Below are 22,227 nucleotides of genomic sequence, written 5' to 3'. Positions count from 1 at the left end.
GGTTAGTTTGACAGGACCGATCCCTTGTAAACCCATGCTGATATGGAGTCATACACTTATTTTCATTGAGATACTCCAAAATAGCATCTCTTAGGAAACCCTCAAACAGTTTACAGACAACAGAAGTTAAACTAACAGGCCTATAATTCCCCGGGTCACTTTTTGTCCCCTTTTTGAATATTGGCACAACATTTGCTATGCGCCAGTCCTGGGGAACAGACCCTGTCACTATAGAGTCCTTGAATATTAGAAATAGGGGTCTGTCTATTACATTACTTAACTCCCTTAGAACGCGGGGGTGAATGCCATCTGGACCTGGTGATTTGTCTATTTTGATTTTTTTTAGGCGGCACTGCACTTCTTCCTGGGTTAGACAGGCGACATGTACTGGGGCATTTATCTCATCCTGCTCTATATTACCTTGCATTTCATTTTCCTCTGTGAATACAGCAGAGAAGAATATATTTAATAGATTAGCTTTTTCCTGATCCCCGTCTATAAGTTCTCCCTCATTACTTTTTAAGGGGCCAACACTTTCATTTTTAACCTTTTTACTATTTATATAGTTAAAGAACATTTTGGGGTTTGTTTTACTCTCTTTGGCAATGAGTCTTTCTGTCTCCACTTTTGCTGCTTTTATCTGATTTTTACATATTTTATTTTTTCCCGATAGCTTTTTAGTGCTTCCTCACTGCCTTCCTGTTTTAGTAGCTTAAATGCCTTTTTTTGCCATTTATTGCCCCCTTTACATTTGTATTTATCCACATTGGTTTTCTCTTGTTCCTCCTGACTCTTTTATTCCCATACGGTATGTACCTTTCACAGTGAGAATTTAAGATATTCTTAAAAATCTCCCATTGAGTGTCTGTACTCTTGTTTTTGAGGACATTTTCCCAATTTACAGTGTTAAGGGCTTCTCTTAGTTGATCAAACTTTGCCTTCCTAAAGTTCATAGTTCTTGTGGCTCCTCTAAGAGTTCCCTTATTGAAGGACAAGTTATAATGTATTATATTGTGATCACTATTTGCTAGATGCCCCCTGACCTGCACATTAGTTACTCTGTCAGGTCTGTTGGTTAATACTAAGTCCAGTAGGGCGCCCCCTCTGGTCGGGTCCTGTACCATTTGGGACAGATAATTATACTTATTTATAGTCAGAAACCGGTTTCCTTTATGAGATTCACAGGTCTCTGTTTCCCAGTTTATGTCGGGATAGTTAAAGTCCCCCATAATAACCACCTCATTGTGATTTGCTGCCTTGTTTATTTGCTCTAATAATTGATCTTCTGCTGCTTCCATTATATTTGGTGGCTTATAGCAAACCCCGATCAGTATTTTATTATTTTTCTTTCCATATATTTCTACCCATAATGACTCCACATTATCATTTCCCTCACATATATTCTCCCGCAGTGTGGCCTTAAGCTGGACTTTACATAAAGGCAAACTCCTCCCCCTTTTCGTTTTTTCCGATCCTTCCTGAATAGACTATAACCCTGTATGTCTCTGTTATACCCACTATGTCATAATTTTCTTCAGACATTATTAACTCCAGTTCGTCAGTTTGGTCAGACTTCTGGCATTAGTAAGCATACAATTTAGAGGTGCATGTTTTTTTTCCCTATGAAGCCTATCCCTATTGACTATTCTAACCCCTCCCTCCGCTCCACCCCCAGGTACATTTATAAGCCCCAGCTCTCTATCTACACTAACTTCCCCTTCTATATTGTAGTTTCCCTCCCCCCCTTTACCTAGTTTAAACACTCCTCCACCCTTCTGGCCATCTTCTCTCCGAGCACAGCTGCACCCTCCCCATTGAGGTGCAGCCCGTCCCTACCGTAGAGCCTGTATCCGACAGAGAAGTCGGCCCAGATCTCCATGAACCCAAACCCCTCCTTCCTACACCAGCTTCTGAGCCACTTGTTTAGCTCCCTAATCTCCCGCTGCCTCTCTGGTGTGGCACGTGGTACAGGTAATATTTCAGAAAATACTACCTTGGAGGTCCTTGCCTTAAGCTTGCTACCTAAGTCCCTGAAATCATTTTTAAGGGCACTCCGCCTACCTCTCACTTTGTCATTGGTGCCAATGTGCACCATGACTGCTGGGTCTTCTCCTGCCCCTCCCAGTAATCTGTCAACCCGATCCGCGATGTGCCGAACTCGAGCGCCAGGCAGACAACACACTGTTCGGCGATCCCGGTCTTTGTGACAGATCGCCCTGTCTGTCCCCCTAATAATTGAGTCCCCCACTACCAGCACCTGTCTGGCCTGCCCTGCGCTCCTCCTTCCCTCCTTACTGGAGCAGACACCCCTCTGGTGGTCAGAGGCAGTGACTTGCTGCAGTACTGCTAACTCTGAACTAACATCCCCCTCATCTGCCAACTGGGCAAACTTGTTGGGGTGTACTAGATCAGGACTAGTCTCCCTGGCGCCTTTTTCCCCCACCCCGCCTTCTAACTGTAACCCAGCTTGCTGCCTGACTGTCCTGTACCTCCATCTCGCTATCCTCCCCCACCTCTACCCCCGAGAGAGCTTGCTCAGTGAGCAGCAGACTCCTCTCCAAGTTGTCAGTAGATCTCAGTGTTGCCAGTTGCTCCTCTAGACTCAGGATTTGTGCTTCCAAATGAGCAACCCGCACACATCTCGCACAGCAATATGCACCCTCGAAGCGCTGATCAGGGATTGCATACATTGAGCAAGATGTACACCTGACCGCATTGTCAAACATGGAGGACATCTTGGCAATGGGGATAGCTCAAATAACTGGCAAAAACAGACAGTAAGGTGAAATATATATATATATATATATATATATATATATAAATATATGGAATCACAAGGATTTATACTTTACCCTCCTTCTTTGCTTGTAACTCCTCACTTAGAGATGTCACTTAGGAGATTCGCCCGAGCTCAGGATTCGCTTGTGTGTCCAAGCTAAATGCAACTGCAAAAGCCAAGCAGAACTCACAGAGAAGGTTACTTAATTAGCAACACACCTGAAATAGCCCTTACCCCTTTTTTTTTTGCTTTTTTCAACAAAACTTTACACTGAACACAACACAAACAAACACAGTGCTCCCCCTTGCAATAGTAATGAATATACTCTCCTTCTTTGCTTGTAACGCCTCACTTAGAGTAGTTTAGTTCAAAGACAATAGGGGACACAAAGGAATTTTTTCACTTAAACAGGAGTGTGTGTGCAGAAGAGGATCAGACCAGGGCCGGATTAAGAGCATCATGGGCCTGGTGCGGAGGATTTTGGTGGGCCTTTTTATGGAAATAAAGAAAATACACAGAATAGACAGAATCTGAACTCCTCGCCATCCAGGTGCACTGAAGAGAACATCAGTGCTCGGCTGATAGTATAAAATATAATCTTATGTGATGGGATTGGGAGTACATCAGTAAAAAAAAAAAGTCATCATACACGGGACGCCTAAAGCCACAATTTCGTGGCACTAATCACTATTAATAAAATATGCAGATTGAAATAGCGTAAATAACACAAAACCTTACTTTTCCTCTCACTGATTTCTGGGCCTAGAACGTTTTGTCCTCTGAAGTGACTACATTTTCAGGGCGTTTTATCTCTGGATAAGTTAACATTAAATAAATACATTTATTACTACAGTAATAACAGTGCGCACACCAACCAAAACACACACACCAGGACAGGCTCTGCCACACAGACGCCCAAATACACACCAGGACAAGCTCTGCCACACAGACACCCAAATACACACTAGGATAGGCTCTACCACACCAACACACCCAATCACACACCAGGACAGGCTCTGCCACACCGACACATCCAAACACACATACACACACCAGGACAGGCTCTGCCACACAGACACCCAAATACACACCAGGAAAGGCTTTGCCACACAGACACCCATGTACCATATTTGCTCGATTATAAGATGACTCCGATTATAAGACAACCCCTCAAAATCTGAATATTAATTTAGGTAAAAAAGAAAAAGCCTGAATATAAGATGACCATATAGGTAAAAAGTTTTACTAATAAATATTAATGTAAAATTTTTTTCTCTCATATGCCTTATACCCTCCTATATGCCACTGTGCCCCATGATATGCGTTTTAACCCCCTATATGCCACTCTGCCTCCAGAAATGCCTTATATCCCCTATATGCCACCCTGCCTCCATAAATGCCTTATAAGGCATTACCTTAAAAGGCATATCATGGGACAGAGTGGCATATAGAGGGGTTTTTTAACTTTGCACGCACGGCGGCTGCTTTGAATGTTGGTCTGCCGGCGGCCCGGCCCACGGACCTGGTCACCATACCCAAGGCTGGGTACCCCTGTTTGAGGCCTGAGGAATCACCAGTCAGTACCCTCATACGGATAGCTCCTGCTATCTACTGATCAGTCAGACCACAATTAATGCAATTCAAGAACCACTTTTATTACAAACACATAGAACTTATATAGTTCCTTAATTCTATTAACATTCCTTTACCAGACGTTCTGAACACACACAGAACCCAACCCCAAATCCCATCGGCTCGGGGAGTACACAGGCAATGGATAAGGTGTAAGGTTAAGAGATACCTTGCCTGTGTTATCCCCGCCTGTAACGAGGCTGCCGTCTGGGAAAACAGAGCTCCAGCCAGGTTACATGATTGTCCCCTTGAAGGGCTGGAACTGCAGCCACATTCAGTCCGGCTATAACTTAAAAACATCCTATAAAATATTACCGGGCCATGGTATCAGAAACAGGACACAGATGCGCTCGATGACCCGGCTAAACCACACACAAATCCCCAACAAAGACCTCCAAAACCCTCACACAACAAAACACTTTGTGTAAACTTCCCCCAGACAACCCGAGCCAGAAAATGTCTGCCTCTGTCCGGGATAGGAGGTTCAGGGCAACTCAAGTTAACCTGGCCCTGTCAAAGTGTCAGTGTGGCAGAGCCTGTCGTGATGTGTGTCGGTGTGGCAGAGCCTATCCTGATGTGTGTATTTGGATGTCTGTGTGGCAGAGCCTGTCCTGGTGTGTGTGTGTGTCTGGCTGTTGGTATGGCAGAGCCTGTTCTGGTGTGTGGATCTGGAAGTCGGTGTGGCTGAGCCTGTCCTGGTGTGTGTGCGCGTTTGGGTGTTGGTGTGGTAGAGCCTGTCCTGGTGTGTGTGTTTGGGTGTGTCGGTGTGGCAGAGCCTGTCCTGGTGTGTTTGCGTGTCAGTGTGGAAGAACCTGTCCTGGTGTGTGTTTGGGTGTCAGAGCCTGTCCTGGTGCGTGGTGTCTGTGTGGCAAAGCCTGTCCTGATGTGTGTGTGTGTTTGGGTGTCGGTATGACAGAGCCTGTCCTGGTGTGTGTGTTTGGGTGTCGGTGTGACAGAGCCTGTCCTGGTGTGTGTGTGTTTGGGTGTTGGTGTGACAGAGCCTGTCCTGGTGTGTGTGTTTGGGTGTCAGTGTGGCAGAGCCTGTCCTGGTGTGTGTGTTGGTGTGGCAGAGCCTGTCCTGCTGTGTGTGTCGGTGTGGCAGAGCCTGTCCTGGTGTGTATTTGGTCATCTGTTTCCTGGTACTTTACTTACTGTAGGGATAAATGTAACTTTTTACTTATCCTGAGATAAAACACCCTCCTGAATTTGTAGTCACTTCAGAGGACAAAACTTTCTAGGCCCAGAAATCAGTGAGCAGAAAAGTAAAGGTATTGTGTTATGAACTCAATCTATTATTGAATCTGATTTAGTTCAATCTGCATATTTTATTAAAAAGGCACTAAATTGTGGCTTCAGGTGTACTGATGTACTGATGTACTCCCAATCCCATCACATTACATCAATATGTGTTAGAATATCAGGAAAAGATGGGCATGGATGGTGGGTTGATTTGGTGGCACATTGGGCCACTTGACTAGACTTGCCCCCCAAGCCGTAGGCTGGCCACCCCCCCTGCTCCTTTTCCACAGCTCTGGGCAGAGGATGTCCCCATAGTGGCTCCGCTCTTTTGCTGTAGTGCTTCAGGACGCCAAAATATTACAGACAGATTCGCGGAGAAATCTATCTCCAATATTCTTGCCTCTTAGAGTACTTCTGCAAAAGGGGCGGAGCCATGGCCTACAACACAGGGATAGCCTCATTCTCGTTCCTCCAATCAGGGGAGAGGGTGTGCACGGAGGATCCGCCTTTTGTGGAAGTACCTGGGTAACTAAACCGATACCAGGGAGAAGTGGGCGATAAAGCAAGACAGAAAGGCAAGAAAAGAAGCAGAGCTGCGGAAAAGGATACAGAAGGACAGAAACGGTCGGCAGAAAAGTTAGGGAGTGTGAGAGAGCTTTAAGGAGGGTGAATGACAACAAAATTTGTTGTCAAAGTGAAAAGGCTGTCCTATTTTCATCTGAACCGAAAGGGGAGGAAACAAAATTTGTTGCTTAAAAACAAATGGACCATAAACTAAACAAAAAATTTGCACAAGTCTGTATGAACACTGATTGTTAGACTTGGGCACCAGGGGGCTCTTCGTGTTCGTCTTCGTACTCGTCTTCGGAGAAAAAAAAACCTTCGCGAATATTGGCCGTTCCTGTCTTCTTTTCGGGCGAATATTCATGGACATTCTTCGTGCTCGTTTCATCTTCGTTTTCGCCCAGGGGTTAAGAACACATCGGAGCAGCAGCAGCAGCAGATGCGTTCGCGCCGTGAAGGTACGTGTGTGCGACTCTATTGGTCACCGGAAGGGGGCTGGTCTGGCATCAACAAATGAATTGCAGAACTGCAGAACTGCAGAATGCACCTCATTCGTTGATGGCAGACGAGCCCCCTGCCGAAACGACCAATAGAGCTGCACACACGTACCGAGGTGTACTGTACACAATACACATTGGCCGAAACTGAGGGCCAAGTTCCTCCGAGCAGTTGTCTTGTCTGAGACCTAGACAAATGCTCAAAGGAACTTGGCCTCCTTTTTATCATACACAATCACACATCCATAGATGTTTAATAAAAGAATAGGGATTATTTTACATTTTTAAATCGATTTTGGACCACTTGTAATACATGCCTAACTTTTGCTACCTATTTATAATGGCATACTTTGCAACAACCCAACTTTTACTGGACAGGACTGGAAAAAAGCAGGACTGTCCACGAAAATGTTGGGTGTGTTGGCAGGTATGCGAATGGAAAAATGTTGGACAAGAACTAAAAAATAGCTTAGGGTTAATGTACGGTTATTTTTTAAGATTATTAGCAGTTTAATTTTATTTTAAAGTTATATTTATTATTTACTTTATTATATTTATTTAATGTTGTAGTGCAACCCTACCCAGCTATACCTATGTGCACTAGCATACCTAGTTTAGCTCAATTTGATGGGACAGGAAAAAAGCAGGACTGTCCTTGAAAAAGTTGGGTCTGTTGGCAGGTATGTGGATGGAAAAATGTTATAGGGTGAAGTGTCAGTTATAGCGTTAATGTAATGCTATTAGTGAGTGTAGAAGTGAAGGCCAGGGCAAATAACAGGAGGAAAGGTCCTTATGATTTGTGAATTGTACGTGTGTGTGTTATGTGTGTTATGTGTGTTATGTCATTGTGTTATATGTGTTATTGTGTGTGTTATGTTTGGTAGGTTGTGTATCAGATGGAAAAAAATGAAATGGAAAAGGAAATGGAAAAGGCGAATGAGTGGGCAATTGACGACCCACTCACCTGTTTCACCCCAGGGCAAAGCATCCAAACAACTGTCAGTCCTAGGCGTTTGGGAGCGGACTTCCAGAACTCAGACACTAGGCCCCAGCGTAACTTGGCTACACCGGCGGAGGTAGCAGACGTTGCCACACCGCAAACACGTGCAACCAGGGGGAGAAACTACCTTGACCATTTTGGACATTTGAGGCATGACACTAGCCAGGAAGCGAACTGGCAGAGAAGAGACGCTGGCACCACCACCAGCAGCAGCAGCAGCATTGGGAAAGGCGAATGAGTGGGCAATTGGTAACCCGCTCACTTGTTTCACCCCAGGGCAAAGCATCCAAACAACTGTCAGTCCTAGGCGTTTGGGAGCGGACTTCAAGAACTCAGACACTAGGCCCTAGCGTAAATTGACCACACCCCAAACGCGTGCAACCAGAGGGAGAAACTACCGTGAACATTAGAGAAAGAAAATTAACTTTCGAAGCTAAGAGCTGGGTAACCCAACTTGGGCAGATTGAATTTAAGAAAGGCAATCTGCTCCATCAGATGAGGTGCCATGCGTGAGTGCTGTGGACTCAGTATGTTGGCGGAGATGATAGAAGCTGCTGCGCAACCCATGAGAGTGCAGGCCACACACTCTTCTTTTCATCCCAGTAGCTAAGAGGATCAACATTAGGTGCAGAAGGAACTTCACAGAGGTAAAGTTTGACCATTTCAGCAGCACTACTCTCCTCTCTGCTGCTAGCTCTGTCAGATTGTCCAACTATACTCCCAAGTGCCTCTTCCCAAAACGCAGCTGCTCCACTCAGCTGTGTTGTGATGCTTGTGGCACTGCTGCTGCTGCTGCTGCTAGGAGTAGCAGACCACATCATCTCTTCCTCCTCCTGCACCTCTCCCTCCTCGGACAGCATTCCCATTTTACACTGCCAGTCACGCACCTTGTTGACCAATTGCTCCCGGTAGCTACTGAGAAAATTGAATTTCAAAGCTAGCTTTCCCTTAATTCTTGGATCGCAAAGGCACGCTAGCATCATTTCGGGACTCTCTTCCATGCGTTTGCGAAGGTGTACTTTTAGCAGATCCTTCAGCTTCCTGACTATGGCTGCTACGTCAGGATGTAGAGTGCCACCTTGAACAGCCTCACGGTTTTCAAGGAACACATCCATCTTGGTGCCTAGATGGGAGAACACTGGGATTACCTGGGCCAGACTGGCAGTGTTTGAGTTTAAATTTTAAGTGGCATCCCTGAATGGTTTAAGGACTGCCACTAGCTGGGTGATCACTGTCCAATCCTCCCTATTCAATGGAGATGTAATATGGCAAGATTGGCAAGATTATGGATGGCCCTCTGCTGCTCCAAAATCCTCTCCAGCATGTCTAACGTGGAGTTCCACTGTGTACTGACATCCTGACGTAGGCAGTGTACAGGAAGACCTGACCTCTCTTGCTCTTCCCTCAAAAGTTGGCTAGCCTTAACACTATGATGAAAGTGCCCAGCGATCTTTCTGCAGCGGGACAGAACTACTGCTGCTACATTAATTCCTTCTGACATTGCTGCCTTCACTACAAGATGCACAGCGCACACCAACAATATGACCATCTCGCAGCGCTTTCACCATATTGGCACCTCCGTCAGTTACCACAAAACCAACTTCAACATTGGCGCCTGCCTCTGCTCCCACCCAAAGGCTAAACATTTTCCTCATTGCATGCAGAATATTTTGGGAAGTGTGCTTTTCATCCATCACTTCTGCATGGAGAAGGAATGATCGGTAGCCTGCTGCAGCAGCTTCCTTGGGCACACCGGGCTGCCACCAGTGTGCTGTCAAAGAAAGAAAGGCATGCTGCCCACTAGGTGCACTCCACAAATCTGTTGTGAAATGAACAGATTGACCAGCAGCCTTGGAAAGCTCCTCTTTCACTGCTGAAACACAGGACTGATACAATGAGGGGACAATGTTCCTGCTGAAAGTGAAACGTGACGGAACTGTATATTGTGGAGCCACAGCCGCCATCAATTGTTTGAAAGGCTCCCCTTCAATCATAGAGAAGGATGCCCCTCCAACAGCAATGAACTGACCAATAAGTCGCGTTACTGTATTGGCCTGCTATTTGGACATTGACCTTTTTGATTGATGCCACAAATTGTTCCAGGGTGGGCTGGAGATGCAGTGCTCCAACCTGCCTTGGTCTCTGGCTGCCAGCACTAGCTGCTGCTGCTGCTATTGGCTCAGAAGCAGCCGTTGGGGTTTTTCCACGGCCACCAGCTATGCTGCCTGCACTAAGTTTTACTTCTGCATCTTTCCCCAATAGCACAGCGTTGGGTTGAGTGCTGAGGTGATGCTTCATGCTAGCACTGGTAAAATGGCCAGACACTTTCCCTCTGCTTATTAGCTTCCCACAATGTTTGCACTTTCCATAGCGCCCTTCTTCAACATTTTCAAAGTGCTTCCAAATTGGGGCGCGCATGGCCTTGGAGTGTGCCTTGGGTGCTGCTTCTACTGCTCGGGGTGGAAGAACAAAGGCAGAACTAGTGGTGGTGGGACTGGCGGTAACAGTACTGGCCATAGTGGGACTGCTCCCTGAGGAATCTGATTCCTGACCACTCATCTCCTCTACTTCCTCTGGCTCATAGTCTAGTTCTTCATTAGCCAGATCGAATGGAATTCCTGCTAGGCTGGAGCTAAGACTGATATCGTTGTGAGACTCGTGACTAGTAGTAGTGCGAGCAGGAAGAACAGACTCTGCACTTTGCCTCTCAGTCTCAGGCTCCTCTGCTACCTCGCTAGGTGGAGTTCCACTATGTGTAGCCCTCTCTCTAACTGTCTTTACAAAAATATTGTAAGGCTTGCTAGAGGTACTAGGAGGACATGGCGTGGCGGTACCGGTGGGAACAGTAGGTGCAGCACTAGTGGTGGTAGAGGTGGTAGTGGTGGCTTTTTACTCACTGGGCTAGTAGAAGTACTAGTTGTGCTACCCTTTAACTTTGAACGTGCTTCTGGTGCTTTAGGCTTTCCGTAAAAAACCATAGAGCTTGTGGGCCTAGCAGCACTACTACTGCCTGCTTTTGGTGCCTTTCCTTTACTTGATGATCCTTCAAGCAATGCTTCCCTAAATGATAAGCGAGAGCTTGGCCTACTTGGCCGACTAGACTGACGCAAAGGCTGCATCTTAGAACTGGTGGTTGTGGTGGTGGTAGATGGAGCTTGTCCCTCCTTAGCCCCAAAAGGAGGATCCATTTCAAATTTTGTGTTGTGTGTGTAGTGTAGTGTAGTGTTTAAAAAAAACTTAAAAAAATAATAATAATAAAAAAAAAAAAGGGGATAAAAAAATTAAAGACTTTGAATTTACACGGGCCTAAGAGCCTATCCTACTACTATGCTAAACCGAAAGCTATATTTCTTATTCTAGTCTAACTCTAGGCAGACGCTCTCAAGCCCACTAAGCTAAAGTGAGGTTAAGTTATATATAATATTATATTATTAATAGATTAGAATTACTTATATTATGGATTATAGATAGAAGAATATAGATTATGAATTAGAATTTAGAATTACTTATATTATAGTTTATGGATTAGAATTGACTTGGTCTCTTGCTGTTGCTAAAACAAAGCACAAACTAAAAAGCTGCAGCACCAGTACTAATAAGATTAGCTGAACTATAGGCTAGTAGTAATTAATTATTAATTTTATTTGTAGCTAATTAACTATTAAGCTAGCTAAAATTAATTATAGAATTATTATTACTATTAATATTTAATATTTAGGTTAGACACTAGTAGATGTCTTGAATGTCTACAGTACACTCTACACTAGTATATATTACTAACTATAGTATATATAACTGACAAATATATATATAATTTTATAATGTATTCAATTATTAATAATATATTCTATTAAATTATTTATAAATTCTATTATTTAATTTATCTAAGCAGGACAGGCAGTCGGCTCTTCGATTCTTCGTGGTTGTGAGTCTTCGTCTTCGCCTATGGTTTGCCGGCACTGTATTCTGTTCTACAAAAAAAACGGCCTCTTCGTGCTCGTTTTCATGTTCGCCCGAAGACGAATGCACAAGTCTACTGATTATCACATACTGTTCGTGACAGTAGATGGCAGCAAAACAGACAAAAGTCTACACATTACTAATATCTTGCTGGTCAGTAAATAGGGACATAATATTAAACATATATTTTCAATAGAGCCGTGTGGACAACGTTACATGAAAAGAGGTAAGATGTTCAAACAGAAATGAATATAAGCTTCGTATTCTGCCCACACGATCACTTTAGCCCGAGCCAAAACCAGCCTTAAAAATAGCAACCTTTATTCCTTATTCTCAGTTTACATACTTTGTTTTAATATAGACACCCCTTATTGACACACCAGTTTTTACTTTAATGTTTCATTAATTGTAGTACATGCACTGGTGCAAATCCATATTTTCTTCCTTTGACTCCGATAATCAAAAAGCTAGGCTTTGATTTATTCTCTCAAGAATATAGTAACCAAAGATCCCTTCTCCTTTGAAGGTGGTTCCAAGACTCCTAGGAAAAATGAAATGCCTTTCAAAATTCCAGTGTGAAAAAGAAGTTTCCACTAGTGGACTTACTTTCCCACAATAAAGGTGCGGTCTTTTGGTGGTATTGCGTGAAAACCATCTGGCACAAGTAGCGCTGGCTTATGTGCCATGAGTAAACCTTATATGAAATATACTTACCCTCCATATCCCCATTAAATATGCATGCATATCTGGGAACCATGTGTGATCTAAAGTCTTTGGGTAAACCCTTTGTCTCGAGCCAGTTTCTGACATCCACTACACCCAATAAATTCTGTCTGAGAGTAGTCCTGCAACTATATATACCTAGCACCACCCCTGTACAAAGTCACCCCCAAAAAAACAGAGCTCCAGGTAGTCCACCCATGGAAGTTCTCATGTATGCCACCCATTTTATGGAATTTACTATTCAATACATTAAAGACATACATTTATATGAGAAAACAGTACAGTTCGGCTGGCTTAATTCAAAAGCTATAATTCATTTATCAATTAAATTTCAGAACAAATTCTCTACATTATCTGCTAATTCTCAGAAACATATTATATAGACAATGTTATATAATAATACCATTACTACTTATACATTGCTGATAAGTATGCATAAAAATATATACACATAGAAAGCCTTTTTTATATCATTTTACACAAACCAGGTAATATATATAGTTGGTATACAATAAATTTCTTAAAGTCAATTTCCCAGCAGAGAACATGGGTGCACTGTAAAGCATATGAAGGTCATGGCAATCAGTTTTGTTTTAGTCATTTAGTTTGGTCTAGGTAGACCACACTGTTGTAGCTCTATATATCCAGAAGTCACAACCCACTGGGTTCTGTGATCCATATCAAATAGGAGTATGCCAGTTGGGCCCCCTTACCACCCCACACGTATTGGGTAAACATGCATTAGCATGTGCGGAAGAAGGATTTGGGCAACTTGATGTGTAGCGTTAACAATAAGTATAGAATTCTATAGCAGACATTCTTTTTAATGATGCCAACCCTACCCATCCAGCTGAAATGTGACTGACTCCTCTGCTTGTAATTTGTGTACAAAAGGTAGAAAAGCGGTGTCATAATTTTGACAGGTCTGGTGCAAGGTGAATGCACAAATAGGTCGTAGGTCACACCTATGAAATGGTAAGAGCCTCCTAATAAAGGGTATCTGGGACCACTGAAGATCTGTATTTAAAATATCTACTTTGAATATGTTAATTTTTAAATGAGAAAGGTGGCTGGATGACTCTGCCTAAAATCGGCCTTGTATGTCAATTTAGCGGTTTTCATTTTTAGCCCACGGGGGTAGCCTTAGTGGCAAGGGACAACTCATCACACATGTCTTTATGGACCTTTATGAGGAAGAGTTTGGTGTGGAAGAACTTGACTGGCCCCCACAGAGCCCTGATCTCAACCCCATCAAACACCTTCGGGATAAACTAGAACAGAGATTGCTAGCCAGACCTTCTCATCTAACATCAGTGCCTGACCTCACAAATGCGCTACTGGATGAATGGGCAAAAATTCCCACAGAAATACTCCAAAATCTTGTGGAAAGCCTTCCCAGAAGATTGGAAGCTCATTATAGCTGCAAAGGGGGGGGGGGGGACTAAGTACCTATTAATGTCTATGAAGTAAAATGCAATGTCATAAAAGTCCCTGTTGGTGTAATGGCCAGGTGTCCCAATACTTTTGAGCATATAGTGTGTGTGTGTGTGTGTGTATATATATATATATATATATATATATATATATATATATATATATATATATATATAAACGTAAACAATTGGAAAGGGGCAGGTATTATGAATGTGAATGAATGAACATCAGAACGGGGAAGAAAGGGGATTTAAGTGACTTGTTGATGCCAGACGGGCTGGTCTGAGTATTTCATACACTGCTGATCTACAGGGGTTTGCGCGCACACAACCATCTCTAGGGTTTACAAAGAATGGTCCGAAAAAGAGAAAATACCCAGTGAGGGGCAGTTGTGTGGATGAAAATGCCTTGAAGGGGCAGACTGGTTCGAGATGACAGAAAGGCAACATTAACTCAAATAACCACTTATTACAACCATGGTATGCAAAATACCATCTCTGAACGTGCAACACGTTGAACCTTGGAGCAGATGGACTACGGCAGTAGAAGTCCACACCGGTGCCACTCCTGTCAGCTAAGAACAGGAAACTTAGGCTACAATTCGCACAGGCTCACCAAAACAACAGAAGACTGGAGCAATGTTCCTGGTTTGATGAGTCTCGATTCCAGCTGCGACATTCAGGCGGCAGAGTCCGACTTTGGCATAAACAACATGAAAGCATGGATCCATCTGGCCTTGTATCAACGGTTCGGGCTGGTGGTGGTGGTATAATGGTGTGGGGGACATTTTCTTTGTACACTTTTGGCCCCTTAGTAGCAATTGAGCATCGTTTAAATGGGACAGTCTACCTGAGTATTGTTGCTGACCATGTCCATCCCTTTATGACCACAGTATACCCATCTTCTGATGGCTACTTCCAGCAGGGTATGCACCATGTCACAAAGCTCACATCTTCTCAAACTGGTTTCAGTGACAATGAGTTCACTGTACTCCAATGGCCTACACAATCACCAGATCTCAATCCAATAGAGCACCTTTGAAATGTGGTGAACGGGAGATTCGTATCATGGATGTGCAGCTGACAAATCTGCAGCAACTGCATGATGAGGAATGTTTCCAGCTCCTTGTAGAAAGTATGCCACAAACAATTAAGGTAATTCTGAATTTAAAAGAAGGTCCAACTCGGTACTAGCAAGGTATGGCCAGTGAGCATATAGTGTATTACACACATTCATAAAGAATTGTCAACAGTCTTTTTGAAGAAATCTACTTGCGCATACAGATATATACAAAACATACATATAAATGAAATGGCGATACTAAATATTATTTGATGCTAGCTGATGTTTGCTTAGAACTTGAACAGAATGTGTGTTCGATTGCGCCCTATAAATAAATCTGTTCAGTAATCTGTTCTTTGATATCTACCATAGGGATCTGGTGAACAGTTTCATTACAAATCATGAACCTGCCATTCATTGTAGAAACAGACTTGGTTGCATAGTCTGTTTTGTTTAGAGGAGGCCAATTTGGACAATTCTCTAGCATCCGTTGTAGTTTTCTATATTGGCTTTTTGATTTATAGTTAAATATCTTCTTTATTTTCAGCCAGAGCATTCTGTTTTCAATGAATCCTTCCTGCAATGAAAACATAGTATCAGCAATATTTAAGATTGAATAATTCCATAATAGAATAGTATATTTTCCATTTTAAGATACATAGCTGCATGCATACTATATATGGGCACTACCAGCACTGCTCTCAGGATTTGCAGGGCTTAGGGCAAGGAAAATTCATGTTCCCTATGTCCTTAGAGAGGGGCAAGCAGGGCTTCCTCTCTCCCTTGCTCTCGTGGTCTCTGAAGCGCTGGGATATCACATATAGAAGACGAAAGAGAAAAAAAGGATATAGCAATACAATAAGGTAATCCATTTACTGAGCTAAGCTTCTTCTTGCTCTAAGGATAAAAGCTCTCAATGAGTGCTTCTCTGTGATAGTGTTTGAGCAGGTTCACCCAACCTAAGTTGGCTGTCAATGCTAATGCTAAAGATGTCCAGCTTGCCCAATGAAACCCTTTCCTGCATAGACTTTTTTTTTTTTTTGTCAGGGATGGTGTGATTAAGAGCAAGCCATTCCATTATTTTCCACATGCACTATGATGGCAGTGTTTGTTTAGTATTCTAGCTCAATCTACTAGACCATAAATAGGCATGCACCTGAAAGCATTAAATTATGAAAAAAACTATAAAAAAGACAGGTAGCAATAAAACAAAAATGTGGTGGTTCCCCTTTATTAAAATCTCCCAGTAATAGGGCATATTTCCTATGTTATTATGTGGTATCTACAATAATATTATAAATTCTAGAAATACCAATATGTCCCTTCTTACAACATAAATATTGCAAAGATCCCTTTAAGTGGTAAGAGGGTTCTAGTATATAATATAATTATATACATCACACATCTGTAGCAAAAATATGAAGATACTGGACTTCACTTAAGCACTCTAAATCCAATTTCACCATAATGAATATAGCCCTTAATTTCTAAAATACTTCTGATTAACATTAAAACTGCAATTACCTCCACAGCATATGATACAACAAAATGAACAAGCATTGTAATGAAAATATGGACTCTCCAGGCATATGGTGTGCATACAAGCTGTGGAATAAAAGTAGAACAAAAATATATTTTTATAATGAACAGATTAGTTTAGTCAGTTGCAATTAGGTACAGTGGGGAAGCATAAAAGTACTTTGTACCAATTATCCATATTTATTAAGTTTTTTTGTAATTGACAATCAAGAAATGCTGAGCTATTCCTTGAAACTAAGGAGAATTAACATGGAGAAAATAAGTTCTAGTCAGGTTATGAGAGAAGAGGAGGAAGATGCAGAAGTGGTCAGCAGAGAATGTAGGGAAACATTTAGAGAGTGTGAGAGATAGAGAGTGAACGAGAATGAAAGTGTGAGTGTAAGAGAATGTGGACCCACAAATTTCACGATTTGTAAATTTGCAATTCATATGAATCCAAATGCACGTCTAGTAACAAAACTATCCAGCTTTAATTATCTCACAAGTACTACCGTAATATATATAATACTTGAACCATTGCCCCTTTAGTAGAGCACTTAGGTGAGCCGAGTATCACATGATGTTTTCAGAAGCATCTGCCATTCTAATAGCCTGGTTGGGTCTATATTTGCATGGACACTACCTGTATTTCCATGATATAGCCAGGCAATTTAGGCATAGAAAATTTGTAAATATTTCTCCCCAATACCTTCCCGAATTAATATAATAGATCATGTAATAAAACATTATGGTAAAATTACTACTACATATATATATTACCTCCATGGCATAGTATACAGCTTCAAAATCTGCAAAAAGCAGAAATAAATAGGATGCAACTTGGAAGATTACTAAAAGTAAAAGCCAATCTGCAAAAAATAAAAATAAAGTTTACAAAAGTAAAACGTTTTATTGAGCTTTGCAGTAATCTATTTAAATAAAATACTAAGTAAATATCCTTATGCACTGCAAGTATAAACCTTTGTAATACCTTTATTGTAAACCAATAATATGGATTATTTATAAACCATAACAACTCTATGCTATCCATTTTAATGTTTGAAGATAATTTGTTTAGAAATATATTTAATAGTGACTTAAAACTGTATAAAAATTATAGTGTGTAGCTGATTTATTGGGGATTTTTTTATGGAACAATGGAAGTACTTTTTTTGCGCATGTGGGTCTTGTGAGGTTGAACACATCTCCTGCATGAATGATACCTGTGGGCTGGGCAAAGCTGAAATTTATATGAGGTGCTCTGCAAATTCCCCCCATGCATTTGCAAGAAGGACACCATACAAATTGAAAGCGGCCTTTCAACTATTATCTCCATTATGCTGGAGATGATGTGCATATGATGGCTGGAGCTGAAGTGGCTCTAGCTGGATTTGTACAGTGTTGACTATACTTTTACCTAATGCAAGGACGTTTTACGTGATATCAGAAAGAACTACTTTACGGAGAGGGTGGTGGGTGAGTGAAATAGCCTCCCAGCAGAAGTGGTAAATTAATTTATACATGCATGGAATAAGACATTGCTCCAAAATGTAAGGAAAGACCAAAGGACTGATTAAGGTTTGAGTCTTTACTGCAGATAAAACAGGCACCATAGATGGGCCCACTGGGTTTTATATGCTGTGAAATTGTTTAAGTATCTCCATGAAAAAAATAAATAAAAGTCAAATAAATTTCATGAACACTTTGCCAACAGGTAGGCACATGTTTCCATTATACTGGGTACTGGAGTAAACATACACTTTATGGGCGGGGGAACAAACCACTTTAGGTAATTTTAACATTTTTAAGATGTGTACAATATGTAAATGACAATATACTGTTTCAGTGCCTGTAAGGAAAGCTGTGTCTGAATTAACCACTTCACACAAGTAATTATTGCAGGCACTGTGTACACTATGCACTTCCTCCTACTCTCCTCTTTCATGACACTTTCTAATCTGCAGCTGCACAATCCCTCACACAGTGACTTGCTTCCCCTCTCCTCTCTTGCTCTCCCTCCGAACTCTGTGCTGCTGTAGAGAAAATACTGACAGAGATCAGAGGAGACCCCACAACATCTGGAGAAGGTGAGTAAGCAGGAGCAGATACAAAGCAGAGGAGTGATTTATTTTTGGGAAACAAAATAAAATTTTCAAAAAAAGGCCTCAGAATTTCTTCTGAACTGAAAAGGCAGAAAACAAAATGTGTTGTCTGAAAACAAATGAACCAAAAAGGAACAATTGGTCTGAAATGATTTTGGGGCTCTTGCATACATTTACATTTTACTACTTACAGTTAGTATACAGAGGCTGTCTAAATGGCTTTCCTTTGCTGAAAACAAATCCAATTATAATAAGGTTAAATCCTGTTATAGGAAACATGGTAGTGGTTAAAAAGTTCTCAGCAAATCTAGGTTCTCTTGTAGTAACATTTGCTGTAGTGTGGTTTAATGGAAGACAGGCGCTGTGGGGCAGAACAGAAAAAAAAATAAAAATCAGTTTATGTTCATTTTATTTTCAGTTTATGCTTATGAGTCATAGTTTTGGGGGTAAAACACCTTGTAGTTACTGTATTTGTATATTTAATTACTACTAATTTGTATACTTGTAAATATTATTTGCACATAGACATATTTACAGGTTTTATGTTTCCTGTTAAGTGTTAATTAATATACAGAAAATGCCATGTAATTACCTGAAGACATCAGTTTCACTATACCATGGCTGCTGCAGCAGTAAGACAAATATTGTCGTCTGTGCCATAGCAGTGAAAATAAAATGCAGAAAAAGAGATAGTAGAAGAGGAGGCGACATAAGATGTCCTGATGGTCTATATGGAGCCAGCTTTGGGGCTGGGCCATTTAAGCCCACTACAGAGAGAAAAAGAAAAAAAAAAGTCAGAAATATTACCGATAGGATTTGACATTGCATGTAGTAAAATACAAAAGAGATTCAAAGATGCTTTGGGTCTATTAACCTGGTGAAAACAATTTTAGATCCTCCTATTGTTATTTATTCCTTTTATATGTAAACCTTAACCCTCTCCCCTTTGTTGTCTTAGCACCTTTTTTCATACCATTCCATCAAGTGTCCTTGAGGTCAGTGATTCTCAAATCATTCTTCAGATATCAGAAAAGGTCATAGCTGGCCTTTGGAGTGCAACACCCCAGAAAGCTTCTCCTTTGAGGCTCTGCCAGAGGCGCTGGCTTGCCAGCCCTTTCTCTATGGGGGGGGGAGACAAGTAGTCTCTTGCGCTCCATTCATGTATGCAGAAGACAGAGCGTTTAGGGTCACGTGACCTCTTGCTGCTCAGACTACAGAGAGCATGGCTGTGCAAGAGCCAGACCGAGAGGGGCCCTGACTGAAAGGAGACAAATGCGGGTGCAATCTGGGTGGTGGGGCAAGTCCTATGACTGCAATCTAGGTGCCAGGGCTCGCCTTTCGGGTGTGCAATATGTGATCTATGCATTATTTATTTGACCTATACCTGCAATGCTGAGTTTGCACATGATTTTTCAGATCTAAACCTGTAATGCCACGTGTGTGCGTGTTATTCAGTTGATCTACATCTGCTATATTGGTTTTACATGGGTTAGTCATTTGATCTATTTTGTATTTGGGGGTATATGCTACATGGGGGAGGAAAAGTGGTGTAGCACAGTGAAGGAGGTGACAAAGGGACTCTGGGCATGATGACCAGGGGTAGCACCACTTCAGGCCGGCCCTATATCCCCAACAGAACACAAGTGTTTCTTTTTCCCTAAATCCAGTACCGTTTGAGGTCCTTAAAGACTTTTATGCAGCTTGCACAAATAAATTATCCACTGCAGCTTTGTGTCTTAGCACTCCATCTAGTTATGGATGAGCCTTTGATAATCTAGATTTAGAATTTTTGTTATCATTAACACATTACATATGATAGGGTAGTTACTTACATGTTAAGGCAAATGTAATGTTGATAGCCAAGTCTTGCATAAGGTACTGGTAGTTACCAAGAAGTTTTTGTCTCTAAGAAAGAAAAGCACATTTTAATTACAGAGGATGTAACAATTTGTAACGGTAGGAAATATAACTTATTTGCTGAGGCATGGCTGTTTTTTCACTTTTGGGAGTATACAAGGATACCTCAACAGTCTGTTGTGCATATTACCACTTGGTAAGTATCTGGTTTTTTGTACACTGGATATGTTAAACATAAAAGCACTATGAAAATCCTTTAACATACCCAAAACAGGAGCACTATGCAAAACAGTCCAATCAGGATAAACATAGTCATAAATTTAAACATCGCGAAAGAAGTGACAAGAGCATTCCGTCCTTCCCTGTGTCAAAAAAACAAAAACAATTAATTGGTAAAACAAACAGGTAAAAACAATTTTTGCAATGAACACCCTAGTAAAACAAGAGGATAATGGTAAATAGTACAAAATGGACACTTACTTGATTAGCATTGGCACACATTCAATATTTGGAATTTTTGAAGTAAAGGGGGATGCAACAGATGCCTCCAGTTCAGATAAAGAAATTCCAGCGTGAGCCACCTTAAGTGCCTGTAAACAGTTCATCAGTTAGCAGATTACAATAACTTTATATTCTTTTGTTTGCTCAGAAAGCAATAGGAGGAATTGTTCAAGGTTTATTCTAAGTTTTGATGGACACTAAACAAAAGAGTGGAGATTTCAAGACAAACCGTAGACCTACATGTGCGGAGTACGTGAATTCTATTTTAACAAAACTTCAAGGCAAATTCTGCACCTTGGTGAACTGTTTAAGTTGAAACAGTGAAAACTGATAAGCGACTTGTTAATAGAAGAAATTCTATTAAATGTAATTGCTGTAACTCTGTGATACAGTGTGCTTGCTTGTGTGGTGGGGAGAGTAACATTTTTGGATTAAAAATAAATACATTTTTTTACAAAAAAAAATAAAAATTCTCAGGTTGTTTGCCCATTGAATTAAATGTTTTGCTTGAGTGAGTTTTTTTTATTTCAACACAACAGCAACGTGAATCTTGAGCCCTGGCTTACTCTCTAGGTCCAAGCTTCCAAGTTAAAACAAGTGACTGAGGAGTTGACAGATGTGAGACACATTTAGAGAAAAGTCTCCTTAACATGTTGAGAAATATCACTCTGTGCACATAATGCCGCCACATGTATTGATGTGACAAGTGTATGCAAGTTGCTTGGAATACTGATAGTCATTGATAACATGGGGATGACTGCACTCCTTACTAAGAAGATGATGCCTGGGGCCAGTGTTGGTGAGGGTGGAGATAGTGAGAAGGAAGGATGCAGGACACAGAGCTGGAAAAGCTGGTTTGGCAAGTACCATAAGTAGGCAACTGCCTTGATCAACTAAACTCTACTCAGGAACAGGGGGAAATGTCTGCTACAGCCCCTGTAATACACTACAGTAGTCAATACAGCTTCTCCAATCCACCCAATAACAGTACATTTTCTCCACTAAAATAAAATATTAATTAACTTACAGTATAGTAGGTGAGCAATAAGTATTAATCTCAGCCTCTGCTAAGCTAAGTCTTATTATCTCACACGCTAACTCTCATCAGTCTGTAACTGCTGCTACTGACAAGTTAAAATGGCGTCAGCACACATATATCTAATGGTTGTCCCTCTCTTTGTAAATCCTGATTGGTCATAGTGAAAAAAGGAAAAAACTCCCTCAAGCACAGCCATAACAATTAATGAGACAACCCTCCATTTTTTTTCTGGAGGGTTATTGATACCAATTTACAAAAGTCCCTGCCTATAAACTCCCCACCAGCCCATTCCAAGTCCCCCCAACTTGCCTATCAAGAGG

General features: G+C 41.5%; 1 protein-coding gene across 1 annotated transcript in view; it reads right to left on the bottom strand.

The window, feature by feature from the left end:
* Nucleotides 1-15,215: 15,215 nt before the first annotated feature.
* Nucleotides 15,216-22,227, bottom strand: part of LOC149282204 (putative cation-transporting ATPase 13A4) — a 76,432-nt gene continuing 69,420 nt past the window's right edge. The window contains exons 38-45 of the mRNA XM_089498526.1: nt 20,848-20,957; nt 20,633-20,729; nt 20,343-20,415; nt 19,103-19,277; nt 18,702-18,871; nt 17,189-17,277; nt 16,415-16,495; nt 15,216-15,467 (exon numbers count right to left, since the gene is read on the bottom strand). Coding sequence (XP_089354652.1) covers nt 15,216-15,467; nt 16,415-16,495; nt 17,189-17,277; nt 18,702-18,871; nt 19,103-19,277; nt 20,343-20,415; nt 20,633-20,729; nt 20,848-20,957 — 1,047 coding nt within the window. The remainder of the gene's footprint in view (nt 15,468-16,414; nt 16,496-17,188; nt 17,278-18,701; nt 18,872-19,102; nt 19,278-20,342; nt 20,416-20,632; nt 20,730-20,847; nt 20,958-22,227) is intronic.

This window comes from Sceloporus occidentalis, unplaced genomic scaffold (assembly GCF_023333645.1).
Source record: "Sceloporus occidentalis isolate IW3139 unplaced genomic scaffold, rSceOcc1.0.p SCAF_121, whole genome shotgun sequence".
In the NCBI taxonomy this organism is placed as follows: Eukaryota; Metazoa; Chordata; class Lepidosauria; order Squamata; family Phrynosomatidae; genus Sceloporus; species Sceloporus occidentalis.
This window is presented reverse-complemented; position numbering and strand designations above follow the sequence as displayed.